This window comes from Prunus avium, chromosome 6 (genome assembly GCF_965620075.1).
Source record: "Prunus avium chromosome 6, drPruAviu1.hap1.1, whole genome shotgun sequence".
Lineage (NCBI taxonomy): Eukaryota > Viridiplantae > Streptophyta > Magnoliopsida > Rosales > Rosaceae > Prunus > Prunus avium.
In genome coordinates, this window is record NC_142289.1 from 29,944,441 (window position 1) to 29,963,932 (window position 19,492).

At 35.5% G+C, this 19,492-nt stretch overlaps 2 protein-coding genes across 2 annotated transcripts; both read right to left on the reverse strand.

The window, feature by feature from the left end:
* Nucleotides 1–9,999: 9,999 nt before the first annotated feature.
* Nucleotides 10,000–14,249, reverse strand: LOC110755261 (uncharacterized). The gene is made up of 3 exons (XM_021956438.2): nt 14,028–14,249; nt 13,230–13,348; nt 10,000–10,356 (listed from the first exon to the last, which is right to left on the reverse strand). Exons 1-3 carry the CDS (start codon nt 14,110–14,112, stop codon nt 10,243–10,245), a joined length of 318 nt encoding a protein of 105 aa, XP_021812130.1. The 5' UTR covers nt 14,113–14,249; the 3' UTR covers nt 10,000–10,242.
* Nucleotides 14,250–14,866: 617 nt separating this feature from the next.
* On the reverse strand, nt 14,867–16,354 carry LOC148294014 (uncharacterized). The gene has a single exon (XM_088254124.1). The coding sequence runs from the start codon at nt 16,337–16,339 to the stop codon at nt 14,867–14,869; it is 1,473 nt and encodes a 490-aa protein (XP_088110250.1). The 5' UTR covers nt 16,340–16,354.
* Nucleotides 16,355–19,492: the final 3,138 nt, after the last annotated feature.

Below are 19,492 nucleotides of genomic sequence, written 5' to 3' on the forward strand. Positions count from 1 at the left end.
CCTTACCTTGCAATCAATATCACAATTTTTTGTATTTTTTTCTTTCTTTTTATAACTCTCTGTTCATAAGGGATTTTGTTTCTTCAGATCCACCATCAGAAGAACAAATCCATGTAGTGATCCTAACACTGAGGGTTATATTTTTGACAGAAACAGAAGGATTGTGATTTTTGCTCTTGCAGGATATAACTAGATCATCAAGCATCACATTATATTTGCAGAACCGATACGAGCTTGAATGATACTTGAGAAAAGTTTCTCCCACCTAATGATGTAAGAAATACTTGTGTTATTTCATGCTTGTACTATTATTTTGATATTTTGTACTACATCCTTAAAGGTAACCAAATGAGGAGATAAGGCCGTTCAGGAAGAACGCCGTGCAAATGACCATTTCAAAAGAATGGCTTGTATCGTTCTAATATGTATCCATGAATTATTAATGCAAATTTCACAGATTGCAAGTTGGATACATTGATAATACACTGCACAGATTAAAGTCCCATAAGAATAGAACATGGGTATAGCAGTGATCAATATGATGCACGCCTGTTGCGTAGCAAATGATATGGATTGAAGTCCCTAAAGGACAATCCTTTAACATGTCAATGGTAATACAGTGCACGCTTGATGCGTAGCAAATTATATGGTTTCAAGTACCATAAGGACAATTAATTGACATGTATGTATTAATCTGTGGCATGCCTGTAGCATGACAGATATATGGGTTCTAAATGTTCCAACTCCTTAAATGGAGATTATCCACGCCCTACTGTAAAATAACGCTCTACTGGAGGTTATGATCCACATTCTCACATAATTCATTCTATAAGATATGCCTGTCTGGAAAGAGACAGTAAAAGCCCCTTGAAGTGGCTCGGGTACCCAAAAGCAAAGAAACGCTTATAATTGATGCATGCGCATGCACATGAGAATGGTGGGATCATGAATTGATGAATAAAAATTTTGGTTTTGGAGTAGCTACTCAAATCATCAATGGGCTGTGTTGATTGGAACCACGTTCTATTATTAAATGTCGACAATATCATTGGCCAAAATGGAAAGAGGCAATTCCATTACAGATGAGAATGAACGTGAAAGAACAAACCCATAGTACGAACCCCAAAAGATATTATACTGAAAGATATACTTGGGTGTTCAGAATAAATGGGAATATACCCATTTTGTATGACACAATGTTTCTGGCAGAAACAAGGAATGTTGGGTTTCTCCATATTTACAGATGCAATTGTGCCTTCTTATTGCACATTTACGGAGACCAACATATTATCTTTAAGGGTTATTAAATGCACGGAGCATATCGCCAGAAGTGATTCCCTCAAGATGTATAAGCAAAACAAATAGCTGGATATAAAGCTATATAATGTGTCATGAAGTATAATCTCTTAAATCCATGAAGGATTGAAATTGCATGAAGCAAGTCCTTGAAGGACGTGTGCCTGAAGCACACATTTTGTACTCAATACTAATATGTATAAATTGCCTCAGTGAGTACACTAATTACGATATGGTTGCAACACATTACAGCTCTTAAAGAGTTGATAATTGATCAAAACTCATGAAGAGTTAATACTTGGTTAAAACTCCTGAAAAGTTCAAGTAACATTTGTCTCGGCTTGAAGATCGAGCATTATGCCAACGAGATTCTTGCTTATACTAAGAAAGTATTGAAGCATTTTATGTGGATTATCCGTTGAGCACTTAAATGATTTTCCGGAAATATACTGGACTGGACATTGTATTTTCCAGGTTTTGTTAGATACGCGGACTTTGAAAATTTCTATGATTTACATAGAGATAGCTCACTGGAAATATATTTACTTACTCAACTACATGAATTGTTGGTGGCTACATCATTCACTCAATTCGAAAGATCTTTTCTCTAGAAAGATAGTAATGAAGATATCAGGGGGAGATACTCTTCAGGGGGAGCATCCAACGATATTACAAGATTGACTCACATAAGCAATGTCAACTATGATATTCAGAAAGATGATTAGCAGTATGGCTTAAAGATATTTTGCCAAGCATCAGGGGGAGCGTGCTATCAATAAAGATTTTCACACACTGTACTCTTTTTCCTTCGTCCAGGTTTTTATCCCACTGGGTTTTTCCTGGCAAGGTTTTAACGAGGCAGTGTCGCACGCGCGTCCATATACACAGAATTCTATGTTACACATGGTTATGTACTCTTTTTCCCTTCGACCAGTTTTTGTCCCACTGGGTTTTACTGGCAAGGTTTTTAACGAGGCATATTTCATACATGGTGGTCTCCAAGGGGGAGTGTTGTAAAAGTCTTGAGTGGAGCCCACGCATTTGGAAATAATGTATTTGGAAATAATGTAGAATATAAAGATGATGTTGGAGGAAGATTTTGGAAATCTACTGCACACCCACGGGAAGCCAACAGACTTTGTATATAAGTGGGCTTCCGCCCTTTCATTGGAAGATATAGAAAAGAGAAAAAGAATTAATGAAAATATCAGAGCTTTTCTATTACAGCTCAATTTCTCTAATTTCTCTCCTCAATTCCTTTAGTTTTATAACAGCTATACTATTTTAAGGAAAAAAAAAAGAGGACCCGACTAGCGATTAGGAGCCCATGTGTCAAAAACAGTATAGCCAAGCGGCTATACTATTTATAAATTAAAAAAAAGGACCCGTCTAGTGATTAGGAGCCCATGTGTCAAAAAACGTATAGCCGGGCGGCTAGACTATTTGTTTTAAAAACATTAAAAACATAGTATAGCCGGGCGGCTATACTATTTTGAAAAACTAGAATGCGTATACCCGCGTGGCTATACTATTTTTAAAATAAAAAAACTGTAGTGTAACCACTCAGAAAAATTTTGGCAAATTATTACTTAAAAGTTCACCCACTATATTACATTTTAATATAATTTATTTATATTTTTTAATATATATTATTTTTATTCAATAATATGTGTATAATATTTGAATTTTGTGTGTCTTATTGAAGATTTTGTAAAAAAATATATGTATTAAACATGAAAAATACATACGCACATATATTGTACATTTGCTTTTTAATAACATGAATTTTACCGAGCCTTTAAGATGTGTATAGAAGACAGATATATTATTGAAAAATACGTACGTACATGTATAATATAGTATTAAAGGTGAAGGTGCTAAATTCTTTATACAGGTAATAACACTGGAAGAGTAAAAAATCAAACTACTCTTATTGATAAACAAAAATCGGGGAAAAAAATTAAAAGAAAAAAAGGATCCTAGTATATATGTAAAGAATATAGGCGCGCGGGTATATTATTTATAAAATAACAGAAAGGACCCGCCTAGCTATTAGGAGTCCAAGTGTCAAAAACAGTATAGACGCACGACTAGACGATTTTTTTTTTCTCAAAAAGCCATAGTATAGCCGCACAGCTAGACTAAAAAAATAAAGAAAAGAACGAGTATAGCCGACTGGCTATACTATTTTTTTTTGTTTTTTTAAAAAAAGTACCCGCCTAGCGCCTAGCACCTAGCACCTAAGCGCCCATGTGTAAAAAGCGTATAGCCGTCCGGCTACATGCCTAGCGATTTGGAGCCCACGTGTCAAAAACGTATGGCCGACTGGCTATACTATTTATAAAAAATAAATATAAATAAAAAAGGGAGGATTCGCTATGCGATTAGTAGCCCACACAATTTTTTTTTCCAAAAAACCGTATTTTAGACGCACGGCTATACGCTTTTTTTAAATGAAGACCCACCTAGCGCCTAGGCGCCCACATGTTAAAAATATGAGTAATGCTATTTGGACACACAACATTGACACACTTAGTGACACCCGCTGATGTGTCAATGTATCATTTGCTCTTCTTTTCTCCTCGTTTTCTGTTCAACGAATGATACATTGACACATTAGCGGGTATCAACTAAGTGTGTCAATGTTGTGTGTCCAAATAGCATTACTCTACAAATATATATATATGACCAGCCTAGCAATTAGGAGCCCATGTGTCAAAAACAGTATAGCCGTGCGGCTATACTATTTTTACAAATTAAAAAAACATATTATAGCCGCGTAGCTATACTATTTATAAATTAAAAAAGAGGGACCCGCCTAATGATTAGTAGCCCACATGTCAAAAACAATATAACCAGGCGGCTATTTTTTTTAAAACACTGGAAGTATAGCCGCGCTACTATACTATTTTTTTAAAAAACATTAAAAAAATAGAGTATAGTCGAGCGGCTATCCGATAGCTTGGACGGAGGAAGTTTTGGTACCGACGCCGAACCACCGAGTTGGAATATTCAGTTTTGGACTTTTAGGGAGAAGAAGGCGAGGCGACGAGCGAGGAGGTTTGGTTTGGATCTCTAGATCCAGATAGAGAAGTTGGTGTAAGACAGATGCAGAAAGGAGAAGAAGAAGAGAAGAGTCAAAAATCGATGGAAGAAAAAAAAGAGGAGAGAGCAAGAGATGGAAGAGACACGGCGCAAGAGAAGAAATGTGTTAGGGTTTCAAACCTATATATATATATATATATATATATTAAATACAATTGGATGGAAAATTATTAAATACATTCATTATGCATTAATAACATGGGAGCTTCACTAATATACCCAAAATGGGGGCTGAAATTTATAAAAAAAAAACCCATATGGAAAACACTTTATAAAAACACCCAAAACCCATTTATTAAATAACAAATTAGTGTTGAAGTTCCAATAAATTACAAGCACTGCCACTAACATGCCCAACAGGAAAAAAAAAAAAAAACTCAAAAAGCACCCAAAACAACCCCAGCCCAAATTTATAAAAAAGCCCAAAGATTTTACCATCTCGAAAACCGTAATTTCGTTCAAAAAAATGGAAAACAAAACCGTAACTTCGAGCCTGCGACTTCAATTAACCATCTCTGCCAAACGTCCCTTCAGTCACCGTCTTCATCAAAGTGTATTCTTCATCTCTCGAAACCGAAACTCCATAACCACCACCAAGCTTGATCTACTTTCAAAAACAAACACCACACACTGACCTCCACCTACAAAACCAAGAAATCGCTTCAAAGGTAAGACATTTACAAACCAAACCTATACTGTAATTTTGATTAATTGCTATAGAGTTCCAGTATAGGGTAATAACAGTATTTTAGATTCGAATCAAGGACAAAATCTTGAAACTATATTGGATTTCACTATTGCACTGACTACTTACTATCAGTATTTAAGTCGCTAGTTTACTGTCATTCTGATTAATGGCTGTAAAGTTCCATTATAGGGTAATAACACTGCTTGTTTCCTCTGAAATCCTATTTCTGATGCATGTCTACCACTGTAAAGTTCCAGTATAGGGTATTAATACTGCTTGTTTCCTCTGAAATCCTATTTGTAATGCATGTCTACCATTGTATAGTTCCAGTAGTGTTATTACCACATACTGGAACTATACAATGGTAGACGTGCATTACAAATATGATTTCATAGCAAACAAGCAGTGTTATTACCCTAGACTGGAACTTTACAGTGGTAGACGTGCATTAGAAATAGGATTTCATAGCAAACAAGCAGTGTTATTACCCTACACTGGAACTTAACAGTGGCAGACGTGCATTACAAATAGGATTTCATAGCAAACAAGCAGTTTTATTACCCTATACTGGAACTTTACAGTGGTAGACATGCATTAGAAATAGGATTTCATAGCAAACAAGCAGTGTTATTACCCTATGCTAGAACTTTACAGTGGTAGACATGCATTAGAAATAGGATTTCATAGCAAACAAGCAGTGTTATTACCCTATACTGAAACTTTACAGTGATAAACAGAAAAAACACGAGTATACTCATATTCAACTGAAAAAGCATACCTCAATTAATATGAAAACCAAATCAAATATCACAAATTTCTAACCACAGCTCAAACAACAAATCCACAACCAAACAGAATCTGAAATCAATCCAAATTATAAACAAAAAGAAATTAAAATCACAATTTAAAACTCAAACGAATATCTAAGTACAAATTAGAACGAAATCAGAAAATCTAATAGCTTACCTCCAAATCAGCAATAACAAAAATAAACAGATAAAATCAAGAAGAACTGTATCTACATGTCAAATTTAAACTCCAAGACTGCAAAAATTAAAAACAAAAACCTAATCAGCAACTTAATTAATCAAACATGAAATCACCATACAAACTAAGTCGTTGAATTTAAAACGTTCATAAGCCAAACACAAACAGAAAACACAACGATTCATACAATAAACATTAGAAAATACTGAAATGAGAAATCATCATAAGAATAAACTGTGAAAATACATACATCAGATGCGTTACTGATGAGCTCACGGAGAAAGATCTCCTTGTTGCTGTAATAGGTGTTGATGATCAAACTCAGAAGCTGGTTGATCTCATGGATCAGGACCCGAGTTCACCTCCTGAGTTGTAAAACGACGTTGCTGAGTTCGGCGTATCCAGCTCTTCAAAGAAGAGCTTCTTCAATGGTGACCGCAGAGAGGAAGACGAAGAAGCGGCAGCCCCTCTGGCTCTGGAAATATCGTCGTAGTCGGCATTGCCGAATAGGAGATCCTGGTTGAAAATCGGGAACACTGGACGGATCTAGCCATTTTGGAATATATCGTCGATGGAAATTGGTGATCCGTCGGGATTGGTGCAGGTGAAAGAGAAATCATCTTCATCTTCGTTCTTCTCGCAATCACCACTGGCGTCGATGTTCTGAAAGCCTTCGTCCGGCAATTGACACCTCAAATCTACAAAGTAGCCACAGAACTCCGCGAGCTTAACCATTAGCTCTGTTCATATCAAAAAATGGAAATTAGCACCAAATTCAACGAAGAAACTGAAATCAAGTCAAAATTCAAGTATATTAAGCAAAAATCAAAAGGAAAATAACGAATTGAAGCAGATGGAACAAACCTGCAAAAGAAATGGAGGCATCGGCGGCGAGAACACGTGTGAGGCCATCGACATAACAGAGATTTTCGTCAGTCTTGTGTTGGTCCATGGCTCTGAGACTGTTTGGTTTACTTTGAAGGCAGAGAGAGGGAAGAAGGGAGAGAACAGAGGAGAGATGTGGGTTTGAAGGAGGAGAGGGGCTTGAGGCTTCAAACCTCAGGGAGTGGTTTTGTTGAATTTTAATGTTCTCTGCATTCTATAGATTCTAAACGAGATCCAAAACTAATTTAATGCTAAAAAGGGTAATAAATGTATTTCATCTTATTAATTAAATTAAAAAATATATAATTGTTGGTTTTTGGGTTTATTTTGGGTGTGTTTATAAAGATTAAATGGTATAGGATTTTGTAATAGGACTAGGTGTAGAATTGGGTATTTAACTAAAAAACTATAATAACATTAGAAGCATTTTTACCTTAGTGGTTTAGTGCTTAAAACTTGAAGGTGAAGGTAGGGGGTTTTCGCCAATGCGTTCCCATCATAGTGGTGGTGGATTCCCCTGAAAGAAACATGCATCTAATGTGTAGAAAATGAACTTTAGCCACAACCTATATAACAAAAACATTCTAAATGGCGGATTCATTTTGTTTATACTAGTTGAGCTAAACTTTTTTCATTTTAAACCAAGTATCTTAGCCTAGTCTATTTGAACACATATAGAAAAGGAAAAAGGAAATATATCTTTACCTTTAATGACTTTTTCTTGATTTCTCAAGAATGAACACGTTTGTTGGAAAGGCCTTTTGTTTCTCTTAATTTTGACTCCTTCATCTTAAGGCTCTAAGATTGGAGTCCTCTACCTCACCACACCAAATGCTTTTAGAGATGAAGAGAAGGCAATCAAGAAGTATGGATGCTAGTCTACTTCTTGATTGGACTAATTTTTGGTTTATGGAAGATGAGATACAAAGATGATCACTCATCAACCAAAGTAGGAAACCAAAAACCCTAGCTAGGTTTTCTCCAACACTTAGCTTATATAGGACATCAATTTGGCTGGGTATTGGGGCTCCATTTGGTGCATGGGTCATGTCATCTTATGCACTTATTCCTTGGGCCCAATAGCCTTTTGGGCTATTTTGTCCCTTTCCTTTTAAATCATATTTAAAATCCCAATTCAATATTTCTATATGTCAATATTAATTCCATAATTAATCTTTTAATTGTAATATAACTATTAAATTACAATTATAGTCTCACTTAATTGATCCAGTCGAACTATTTGACTTTGGTCAATTGCTCCGGTCAACATGTTGACTTTTGACCGTTGACTATGACATTTGATTATCAACCATTGACTTGTGTCTCCTCATTTGTACCTCTAACCACATTCTTTGGATGTGCAGATCTGTAGATTCCCTTTAGCAAGATAGTGGATTGACTCAACTCCTCAGAGATGATATACGAATTAAATTCCACAATTTAATTCTTCCTATTAATAAAGTTTAATTGAAACCTTTTAGGACATCCACAAACCATGGTTGTCGCCTAGCAGCAAGTCACGGTTATCCAAGCTAAATGAGACATTGTGAAAGAACCTATTCAAATTGGAATGACCGTGCAATTGAATTCTTCTCTTATGTTAATACTCCTTATTCACATTATTAGATCATGGAATCCGATTGTTAATATCCTAATGTGAATCATTCCTTTTATATGATTATCCTGGTAAGACTTGAAGACTTCTTATTTCAAGTCTCATCCACTACTCTACGTAGAGATTTGACCAATCATATCTTGGAGTATTCTCTTTCCTTTACTGAGAGTAGAGATTCCTTGTTGTACACTCATTTGCTTCCATGACTCTATTGAGAATCCTGATGAGCACATTTAAGCTATGTTTAATTCAGCATGACTGTATAGTGCCCTCAAAGATTAACAATATAGCCACAAAACATCTATGATACCTCAGGTCTAAGGATTAGTTTGCACCATTACAATTTATGAGTTCTAGCTTGACATGTGAGTAAAGACTTCCATGCTGTAACTCATGTGTTAGGTCGCGTTTAGTGTACTTGTTCTTCTACAAGCACCTACACACATATTGATGTGTCTCCACACTTAATGACTTGAGACCTTGGCATTCCCTACATATAGAGATGATAATGTGTGTACTGGTCTTTGTGGAATATTGATTGACGCCCAATCAATATTCCTATGACCATGAACATATTCAGGATTTAGGGATGATGAGAAATCTCCATGTATGCAATCTCATTACATAGCTCTCATATCCACTTGTGTATTCCTTGGCCTATGGTTGTTCTACATATTGAAAGATAATATAGGATGATTTAATGTATAAAACAACATTTCTTGCTCATTGAGAACATAATATGTCTTTTATCAAAGATGTCCTTAACTCTAATTATTACATAATTAGTTGCCTTTAAGGGCATATTTCTAACATCCCCCTTCCCCATAGCACCTAGGATTGAATCTCAATGGGGTTTCTTTCCTCTAATGTAACCAAAAAAGAGTATGGGGTTTCAAGTCCACTTTTTTTATTCAACACAAGCAGGCTCTCATTTGTTCCGTGTCTCGTGAGAAATATATGTACAAAAGCCCTAATAATTTTCTTCCCGTTTTAAATATTATTTTTTTCCAACAATTTTTGTAAAAAAATATATAGTGCCATGTCTTGTGAAAATAACGAATATCGGTAGAGTGTGGGGGATGGCATTACCCTTGATTTATATTACTCAACAATTGTTTTGTCAAGTGGCTTTTAGGAGACGGTAATGCTAGGCTGATTGCATTTTTATACAACATTTTGTACCACCCCTCTTATAAAAATGTGTTCAGCCTAGCATTTTTCATATATCAAATCAACCCTTCAGGTTCGAACTCCCATGGCACTCTTGTATTGTGTGTGAGAAACTCCCGTCCTTTTATTTTAGACTATCGTTTGTATTCAAATCAACATTTCAGATCATTGACCACAAAAAAAGACCCTTCAGATCAGAAAGATAAATTGCAGTGATTGTGGTTACAATTTTCAGTTGATCTTCCTTCCAGACTGCTGTGAACTTCACTTTGAAATTAAAGACATGGCCCCATTCCACTTAAAATTCTCTCTAAAGAAAAACAAAATTAACAAGCAAAGAATATTGTATTGCAGATCTCCCTCTTACTCTCTCTGTCCCTATTTTAAATCAATTGGTTTCACTACCACTATAAATCAAAGTCTATTTTTTGGGTTCACCAGATGTGGGGCAAAATTTCGAAGGAGGAGCACAGAAGGATGCTGAACTTAACCTCCATCATTCCATTTCGTCTAAATGTCCAAATTGTTCTTTCCAGTGAACTGATGCTTCTTCGGGAGTCCGAAAAGTCCAGATGTGAGGCTTTGCTTTTTCCCGAGTTTCCAAAATTTCCTGCATTAAAAAAGTCTAGTTAGTTATTACCTTGAAGAATCATATATATCACAAGTGCGTGCCACATAGCTGTTAATTTTGTCACAAGTAGATATTGACAATCACCAAAAAAGAAGCTCTTAGGGAAAGGAAAGGGGAAAAAAAAAAAGGCAACTTATTGAAAACCGAATCATAACATGGCGAGTACTAGCTTTAGGTCAAACTCAGGTGTATTATAAAGCACAAATAGAAAGGATGGCTTTTTCTACATTGCCATCTTATACATGAATCTGCCATCACCACAAGGGGGAAAGAGTGAAATGGATATACTCTTTCTAGGCACCGACCCAATATAAGAAGCCATAGTTCCTTGCACACTGGTAAGCACCAATTGAAAGAACATGTGACAAGAATGATCAAAGTCCAATAACAAAACACTTCCTACACTCAAATACATCAGAATTCATAAGGAACAAATAGAAGGGTGGCTCTTCCAATAATTTTTACGTATATGCCAAACATTTAAATAATATGTACAGATATGTAATAATATTAATATTATGTGGGTGTGTTTTAGGAATAAGCCGGTATAGCAACTAATCACTTTTGTTTCTGTTTAGCAACTATATAACTGGTGTGTCCAGAACTTGAGAAAATTGAGGCAAAAAACAGACAAGATGAAACTGAAAGTAAAATGAGACTTTCGATTTCTGAGTTCCATAATGAATTATGGCACTACAGAGGCTTAAAATTACAGCTCATAAGCTTGTGTTCTTTATAGTTATAGCAAACCCACATAAAAATTATCTAACTCACTCAACCGAAACTAACGGATCCATGGAACTAGCTGACGATTTAAAGGCTTTGCATATTCTACATTAACAGCAATCAGCTGAAGCAGCTATTACTGCTATAGAAACACAGCAAGCTGCTAACTTTATGTGCATCCTCAAACAGATAGAGGAGAGTCGCCATCAGTTTGCTTCAATGTAAATTAAATTAGTAGAGGGCATAGGCTTGGTGAACATATCAACTAGTTGATCCGTGCTCGAAATGTATTTTCCTTCTTATTGGAAAGGAAAGTCAATCAATCAACAGTGCGAACTATGTGGACCAATTACAACGATGAAAGCTAGACTACAGAACAATACAATTCTTCCAAAAACAGGACCTCAACGCTAAACTTGGTATTAAGTATCAAAGAACAGCTTCTTTCAATCAGTGAAGATAGCCAAAGAAGATGCATCCCAAAATTCAGAAGACGCTGAATGACCAAAATCTAACGTATAGCACCTCCTCCCCTACAACCAAACAGCTTGTGCCTTTCAATAAACAGAATTATAACCAGCTTGAATTACCCAATTCACATTTCCTTCCCTAAACAATAGTACTGGAAATGAACACAACACCCAAATCCTTCCGTTCTGAACAAACCGAGGGTAAATTTCAACTGGTTTGGTGAGAAAATGAAACAGTGAACTAGAAATCTAGTTGTTGATTTACTGTCTCTTGGATTGAATGTCTCCTCGTAACATAACCAACTTTTTCATGAAGCCTATAACTAAGGCTATTTCTTCCAAAGCAAATTCGATTTGGATGAATGAAAATTATCTCACGTTGAAGGCTTGGTGCCTTGATATCTTCTCCTTTACTTCCTTCTCTCTTCTCCTCCCTATTATTCTCTATTTCTCAAATTTCTCAAAACTTAAATCAACCATAAAATTTCTTTCTCCAGATCTTTTATCTAGTCCACCATAATCATAGGCAACACTGATGTAGGATATGGGTGATTGATTGTTTAGGCAGTTTAGAGGAAGCAAAAACAATGGAAAACAGAAAATAGAACAAAGGGGATAGGTCTGGAATCACTCCAGGGGTTTGGCTTCACACCAAGTAGTCTCCAATCTCTGGAAAATAAGCTTTTCTTTATATCTCAACAACTCAACTCCATAATGAATTACATGAGAGGGGTATTTATAGCAAACTAAAACCTAGAAACAATAGGATAAAAAAATCCCTTGCTATAACAGAAATTCTAACCTAAATAAAATAGGAAACTTATAAATCCTACTAAAATCTGGAAAACTTAAAAATCTTACTAAAATCTGGAAAACTTAGAGAACAAGTTAGAAACTAATCGCAGGAATAAAAAAATTGCCAGATTTAAAGACCAAATTAAATGACTTCCTCTTCCATCTCTTTCTTTTGTAAACCCTAATGGGTTTGACAAAGATGTCCTCATCAAACACCCATCATTTAGACAAATAAATCCTTCGCAATCCAATGTGAATGCTAGAAGTACACATTGTTTAGCTTTATATTGTAATTTATGCTGATTGTAACGTTTGATATGAGGACAGCAAGCACATCCAAAAATCCTTGAAAACTACAATCTGGAATGATCAGAGATTCTTGCATGAAGATTTTAGCAGCACGAATCTGCTAGGCAGATGATTGATTAAAAATACTGCAGTGGCATTCAAATGAAGCCAGAACTGAATGCGTAAAGATGATTTAGACAATAAACTGACATCAGTTTCAACAATATACTTGTATTTATGTTCTGCTACTCCATTTTGTAATTTGTTGTGGCAGTAAATGGGATCTTCTATTCAGGATGTCACGCCATCAGTCCTAAGTACTTTTCATGTTGGGAGACACCAATTTCTTCACATAGGCCTTAAAGTAGGGGGAAAACAATAAAGCAATGTGACTTATTAGCCGAAAGAAATATCCAAGCACATTTTGTACAATGATCAAGGAAAAGACAGTATTAAAAACCAAAGAAAGAATTGACAGGTGCAGGGCTCTAATCATCAAATATGTATTAATTGAAGAGGAATCCATTAACCCATACAAAGGGTGGAAATATATAACCAAACAAAAAATCAAACCTGCACTTCAGATGACCGTTTTGTCTTCAAACTCAAACAATCAACAAGAGAAGTCCATTTCCCAGAACAGTTATCAAGTACCCCAAGTCTATAATACTGCTGCATCTGATGCACTGGAGCTGCCAGAACATGAGTGCCCATGAGATTAAAAGCAATAAATAGAAATAAACAGGCAATTAAAAGCAATCACAAAATAGAATGAGTGAGGTAGGAAACATCCAAAAAAAAAATTAACAAAATTTGACATTTATAGTGAAACTATATCGCTGTGTGCAATGATCACGAACAGCTATCAACAATATTTAAAGATGAACATATATAGAAACAACTGAGCATAAAGCAGTCTAACATGAAAAAGAAACAGTCACTGAAATCTACCAAAGAATCATCAAGAAAATTTAATTACAAAAGAAAATCCACCAAGAACTGATTTCAGAGGCTAGTGACTGTCAAGTTTGAAGCTTGTTAAGTGGGCAGTAACCAAAATGAACAAATTACCAAGCTTTTTGTTTGTTTTTGTTTTAGCAACTATTAAATAACATCTTCTCCATAAATTCAATAAAATCCGAGTTTAAATCTACCATGTTGTACATTAAATTCATGAACAATTACCCAAAACCCATGTAACTTTTAAATTAAAATTGAATAAAAAGAAACTGGAATCGTACCACATGTAATTGCGAAACTATTGTGTCAACAGAAATGAAATGGGAACAGCTTATGTGATATTTAACAAAAGAAAGGAAAAAGAGAGAGACAGAGAGAGAGACAGAGAGAGAAGGCAAAGAGGAAGCTTACAATAGCAAAACCAGAGAGCGTCAAAGCAGGTGGAACACGATAATCTACGCTTTGGAGCTAAAGACCCTTCTTCCACCGAAGACATATCTCTCGATTGACCGTTAGGTTTAAGAAAGCGCGATTGAACTGATCCTCTTCCTTTTCACTGCACAAAGAGAACGACCAGATCGCCTATTCATATTGACCAAAAACAAAATCGCCTATTCATGGTTTTTTTGTGCTTATTCTTCTATTTTATTGGGAAAACATTATTTGGGTGTTTATTTCCAAAAAATTTACTTTTAAAAAGACATGTATTTTAGGAGCAATAGTTGCCAACAAGGTCACAGTGGAAAGGTTGCAGATAAGAAGTCTCAAGTTCGAACCTCATCGCATTAGTTGTATGTGTGTGAGAAACATCTCTCCCCTGTAGTTTAGACTATAACTTGTGTTGAACCCGTATAAATCGGTTAGCCGTGATATCGCAATTATATGGGCAAAATGTAACGATAAAGTGGTTCACCCATAAATTCGAGCTACATCCACTGGTTTAATAGTTGTATATATGTGTAGAGAGTTGTATTACATTGAGATAGGCTTGAGAGCGTTAGTGAATAAGAAAGAGGGAGCTTGGGCGTCAACAAGCCCCACAAGTCCTCAATCTAAGAGTAGCTTATTGGTTGGGGACTTTACAGGTCCATAGAAGGGTTTGGCCAAGCCGAGTAGTTGTCGTCAGTGGCGAAGTCAGGATTTCATATGTCTGGGGGCCTTTCACAAAATATAAATAATAAAACTTCGAACTCATAAGACATCAAAACATCAAAAATCATATTATTTATAATATTGTCTATTCATTACAATCATAATTGTCCTCGACGAGTTTTCATATTTTGAAATCGTTGCATAACAACCTCGTCATCTATACTATTAAAAATGTCTTTCTCAATATACGCAACCAAGCAATCATTCATCCACAAATCCCCCATTCGATTGTGTAACCGATTCTTCACAATATTCATAGCAGAAAATACTCGCTCTACACTTGCGGTCGCAACAGGTAGGATTAGTGCTAGTGTCAGAAGCAAGTACACTAAAGGATAGATCTTATCTTTATTTGTCTCAACCATCTTTTGTGCAAGATCAGTAATCCCTTTCAATTCTGTAAATTCATTGTTAGAGCTCACGTCCCAAATGTAATTCTCAAGTTGATCTTCAAGTAATTTGAGGTCATGCTCAGAAAAATCTCTTGGATAAAATTGGGCAAGTCGCATCAACTTTGCTTTATCAAAAGCAGAGAATGAATTACTTGGACTCAAGCATGCCATACAAAGAAGTAATTCAGTATTCTTCTCATTGAACCGATCATTTAACTCTCGGAGCTGAATATCAATGACATCAACGAATAAATCAACACGATAATGATGTAAGTTTGTGATAGGCTGAGCTTTAAGCTTTGGTCTCCCTCCACTGGAAAAAATATCATCCATTTTAGGAATTTCAATATGATACTTGCCACAAAAGAAAGAAACTTGATCAATTAAAGAATCCCAACCATTATCTCTCATGCTTTGCAATCTTCCTTTACATATTTTGACCAAGTCCATGGCATTCACAATATCTTGATCTTTCTTTTGTAATGCCTGAGACAAGTCGTTTGTGATTCCCAAAATTCTTTTCATCAAGTGTAGACCAAAAATGAAATTGAATGATTGCATAAAAGTCAATAGAACCTTTGCTTCAAATTTTTGTTTGTAACCTGATCCATCTATTCTTACAATCTTAAGCACATCTATCACAGACGGGAACATGTTTTCCAAACTGATTAAACAATTATAATGAGAGCTCCATCGTGTATCACTAGACCGCTTAAGATTAGTTTCTTGATTCAGGTCTTGCCCACTTAAGAGCTCATTATTATTGAGTGCTTCAAAAATTGCATCAGCATGCTTTTCTCTCAGCATATCACAACGCTTAGCGGATGCACCCACAACATTCACCACATTAGAAACCATAGTAAATAAATCTGCAATTTCTGAATGTTTCTTTGCCACAGCTACCAGAGCTAGTTGAAATTGATGAGCAAAACAATGAACATAAAAAGCAGAGTCATTCTCATTTAGAATGAGTGTTTTAAGACCACTAAACTCACCTCTCATATTACTTGCGCCATCATAACCTTGCCCTCGCAATCTAGAGATGCTTAATCCATGTCTCGAAAAGAAATCATCAACGGCTAACTTGAGTGAGGAAGATTTAGTATCTGTAACATGCACAATACCTACAAAACGTTCAATTACCCGACCTTTATCCACATAACGTAGCACAATTGCCATCTACTCCTTTGAAGACATGTCACATGATTCATCAACAAGAATTGCAAATAATGAATCACCAATATCTCTAATGATTGCATTGATAATTTCAGTTGAAATAGTACTTGAAATGTCCTTCTGGATATCAGGTGATGTCAACTTCATATTTTCAGGAGCATTTTTTAGTGTTACAGCTTTTATATCATCATTGAAACGACATAGCCATCGTAAAAATGCAAGAAAATTCCCTTGATTCATTGAATTTTCATATTCATCATGCCCACGAAATGGAAGCCCTTGTTGTAAAAGTATCCTGCTAACACCAACTGATAAACCTAAACGAGTTCGATAATCAATTCGATCTTGGTTTGAGTGTTTTGAGAGAATTGTTTCAATATGCTGTTTTTTGTTTAATAAGACCTCACAACTTCTCCAAGCTTTATTATGGGCACTATTCGGTCCTCCAACATGAATTTGTAGTCTATCTTTTGTCTTCCAATTTGAAAATCCAACACCAACAAAAGATTCACCACCAGATTGATCTCCAATATCAGGTTTAAAGAGATAACAACATAGACAAAAGGCAGCATCTTTTTCTATGATGTACTCTAACCAAGTAGGAAACTCACTAAACCAACTAGGATTAAATCGTCTTTGTTTTCCTCCAAAATTTTTGTAAGGAAAATTATGCCCACGAGGTTGACAAGGACCTTTTTGGAGATAAGCTCTTCGAACTTGGTCTCGAACATTTGGATGGTAACTCAATATTTGATTACGTAATCCGGGATCAGCTGGCAAATTTTCCAAGTTAACTTCCGTAGGTTTGAACTACTATCATTTTTCTTTTGACTCTTTGCAGGTGACGACTCCACTAACTCAGACTTTGATTTTCTTTTGAAAAATCTTTCCATAACTGAAATACATATATGAACTAAATTTAAATTGAAACAATTATGAACATCTTCTCAAACTTATAAACCGAAGCAAATTGAGCATTCAATTCAAAACAATATATTAATCAAACCAATAGAAAATCATATATATAGAAATTTATAAATTAAAATTAAAATTTCACCAACACAAGTTCACAATTGCATAAATAATTACATACTACGCAAGAAAAATTACAAGGGATAGACAAATACATACTTGAAGTTGAATAGCGATTTACCAAATATCTCCAAAGCCTTTTCTATTTGGTAATCTACACATAAATTGAAAGACCCATTAAAATCAATAGAAAAAAAAAACTTGATAATATAATTAGAATTTGATAAGAAAAAAAACTCACAATCAATTGGCTAGTCTGGTCGTGTTTCTAACCCAAGAAAAAATAAAAAGGCTTAGGTTTATTGATTTATACAAGAAGACAATATATAATAATAATAATAATAGTTCTAATCCTTTTAGGAATGGGTAATGTATGATTTTAGGATATTGGCTGTTAATAGGGCCCACGTTGCTGAAATCCACTTTGGTTGCTGTTCGGTTCATTTTTACACATGATTTTTCATGTTATTCACCCACTATTTTGAGTTAGTTCTTGACATTTTATAGCTTTTTACTTCTTTTTTGTGTTTTAATAGGTTTTACCTTGGTTTGTATGAAAATGAGCTAAAAGTGCATTATTTGATATAAATTCTGTTTTTGTTCATTTTCGTAGGTCAACTTCGTGGCCTTGGATCAGCATGTTCCGGTCCTTGGATGAGGTGATGATCTTCATAAGACTTGTTCCAATGGATGTTAACTACAACATATCCAAATTTGAGCTCCATTGGGCAAGTGTAGCCTATCCAGCTGATCGGACAATTGACGCTGGCTCTGGATGTTTGTTTTGGCCCAGTTTTCACCCCCACTTAATAGCATTTTATTTCTACTTGTTACCACACCTTTTGGTAACAATGGATTGCATTTGAGTGGCATTTCCTGAGTCAATTGGAGCCTTGGATTATACCTTAAAACAAGGTTTCATCATTTGCAAGGGGACAATGGGCAATAGCTTTAGAGAAAGAATAAGTTTTATACTAAAAGAAAAGCTGGAAAGGAGGAGAGAGAGAAGTCAAAAGGGATTGCAATCAGATTTGGGGGAGTTAATGCAACGGGAGAGAGGGTATTCCACCATTCTACAGAATTGAGAGCAGATTTTGGAGCTTGGAGCTAGGAGAAAGCCAAGGTGCAGTCAAGAAAAGTGGAGAAGAAGACTTCCACCATTGATGATCTTGAAGCTTTCATCATTTTCTGAAAATCTGTAAACTCTTTCTAATTTCATTTTGAATTTGTGTTTGAAATGATTATGAGGAACTAAACTCCATAGCTAGGGCTTAGGTTGAAGCCCTAAACATGATTACCTTTTTGTTTTGATGCTTGAGTGTATGAATTTCTAGATATTGTTGATGAATTCCAATTCACCAAATTAATCTATCCTTGATGTATGTTCTTCTTTGATTGATCACCTTTGAAAGCATGCTTCTTGAGATTGTTGGGATTATGTGTATCCTCATGTTATCCTAAGCAATAAATGGATGAAGTAAGAATCATCTATGTGAATTGGTTTCTTGAATACCTAATGTAAACACCATGCTATTAGGATTCTTGTGATGTTCATATTCTCTTTGAACTTAATGGGTTCTCCTTGTAATTGAATCGAAGTACGAACCATACCTAGGTTCGGTTATGAGGAGGGCACAAGTATTGTAGCACGAACCATGCACTTTACGTATATTAGAGAGAATCAATGCGTCTTGAGCCACGACCCATGGTCTTGATTGCGAACATCTTCATCAACACGTTTAGAGTTCATTACTTGAGTATTCATGAACTTGGGTAGAATTGTTTAGGGTGGATTCCGAAACCCTAGTGTTTGTTACATTTTGATTTCACATCTTGATAATTCATCTCCGCCATTCTCATTTAATTTCAAAGTCCATTTACTTTCATGCAATAGAAATAGGTTACTTCAAACAAATCAAAACCCCCCCCCAATGTGTGTGTGAGTTGCGTGTTTGGCACGTTACGTGTCTTTGTTACTAAATTCTATCTGTTTCCGTAATTGTTTTGGACTTTTGGTTCGCGCTGTGTTCTTCCATTTTCTGTGCTGAATCCAACCGTATAAAGAACGTGAATTTTGGACGTACGGTTGGAAAGTTATAGGCAAAACACTGGATAGAGGTCGAA

Excerpts from the sequence above, each read along its gene's own strand:
- LOC110755261 (XM_021956438.2), bottom strand. The coding sequence starts at position 14,112 with ATGTCTTCGGTGGAAGAAGGGTCTTTAGCTCCAAAGCGTAGATTATCG. Across the intron at positions 13,349-14,027 it reads CGCTCTCTGGTTTTGCTATT|CTCCAGTGCATCAGATGCAG; the intron begins GTAAGCTTCCTC and ends ATGTTCTGGCAG. Across the intron at positions 10,357-13,229 it reads AACGGTCATCTGAAGTGCAG|GAAATTTTGGAAACTCGGGA; the intron begins GTTTGATTTTTT and ends TTTTTAATGCAG.
- LOC148294014 (XM_088254124.1), bottom strand. The coding sequence starts at position 16,339 with ATGGCAATTGTGCTACGTTATGTGGATAAAGGTCGGGTAATTGAACGT.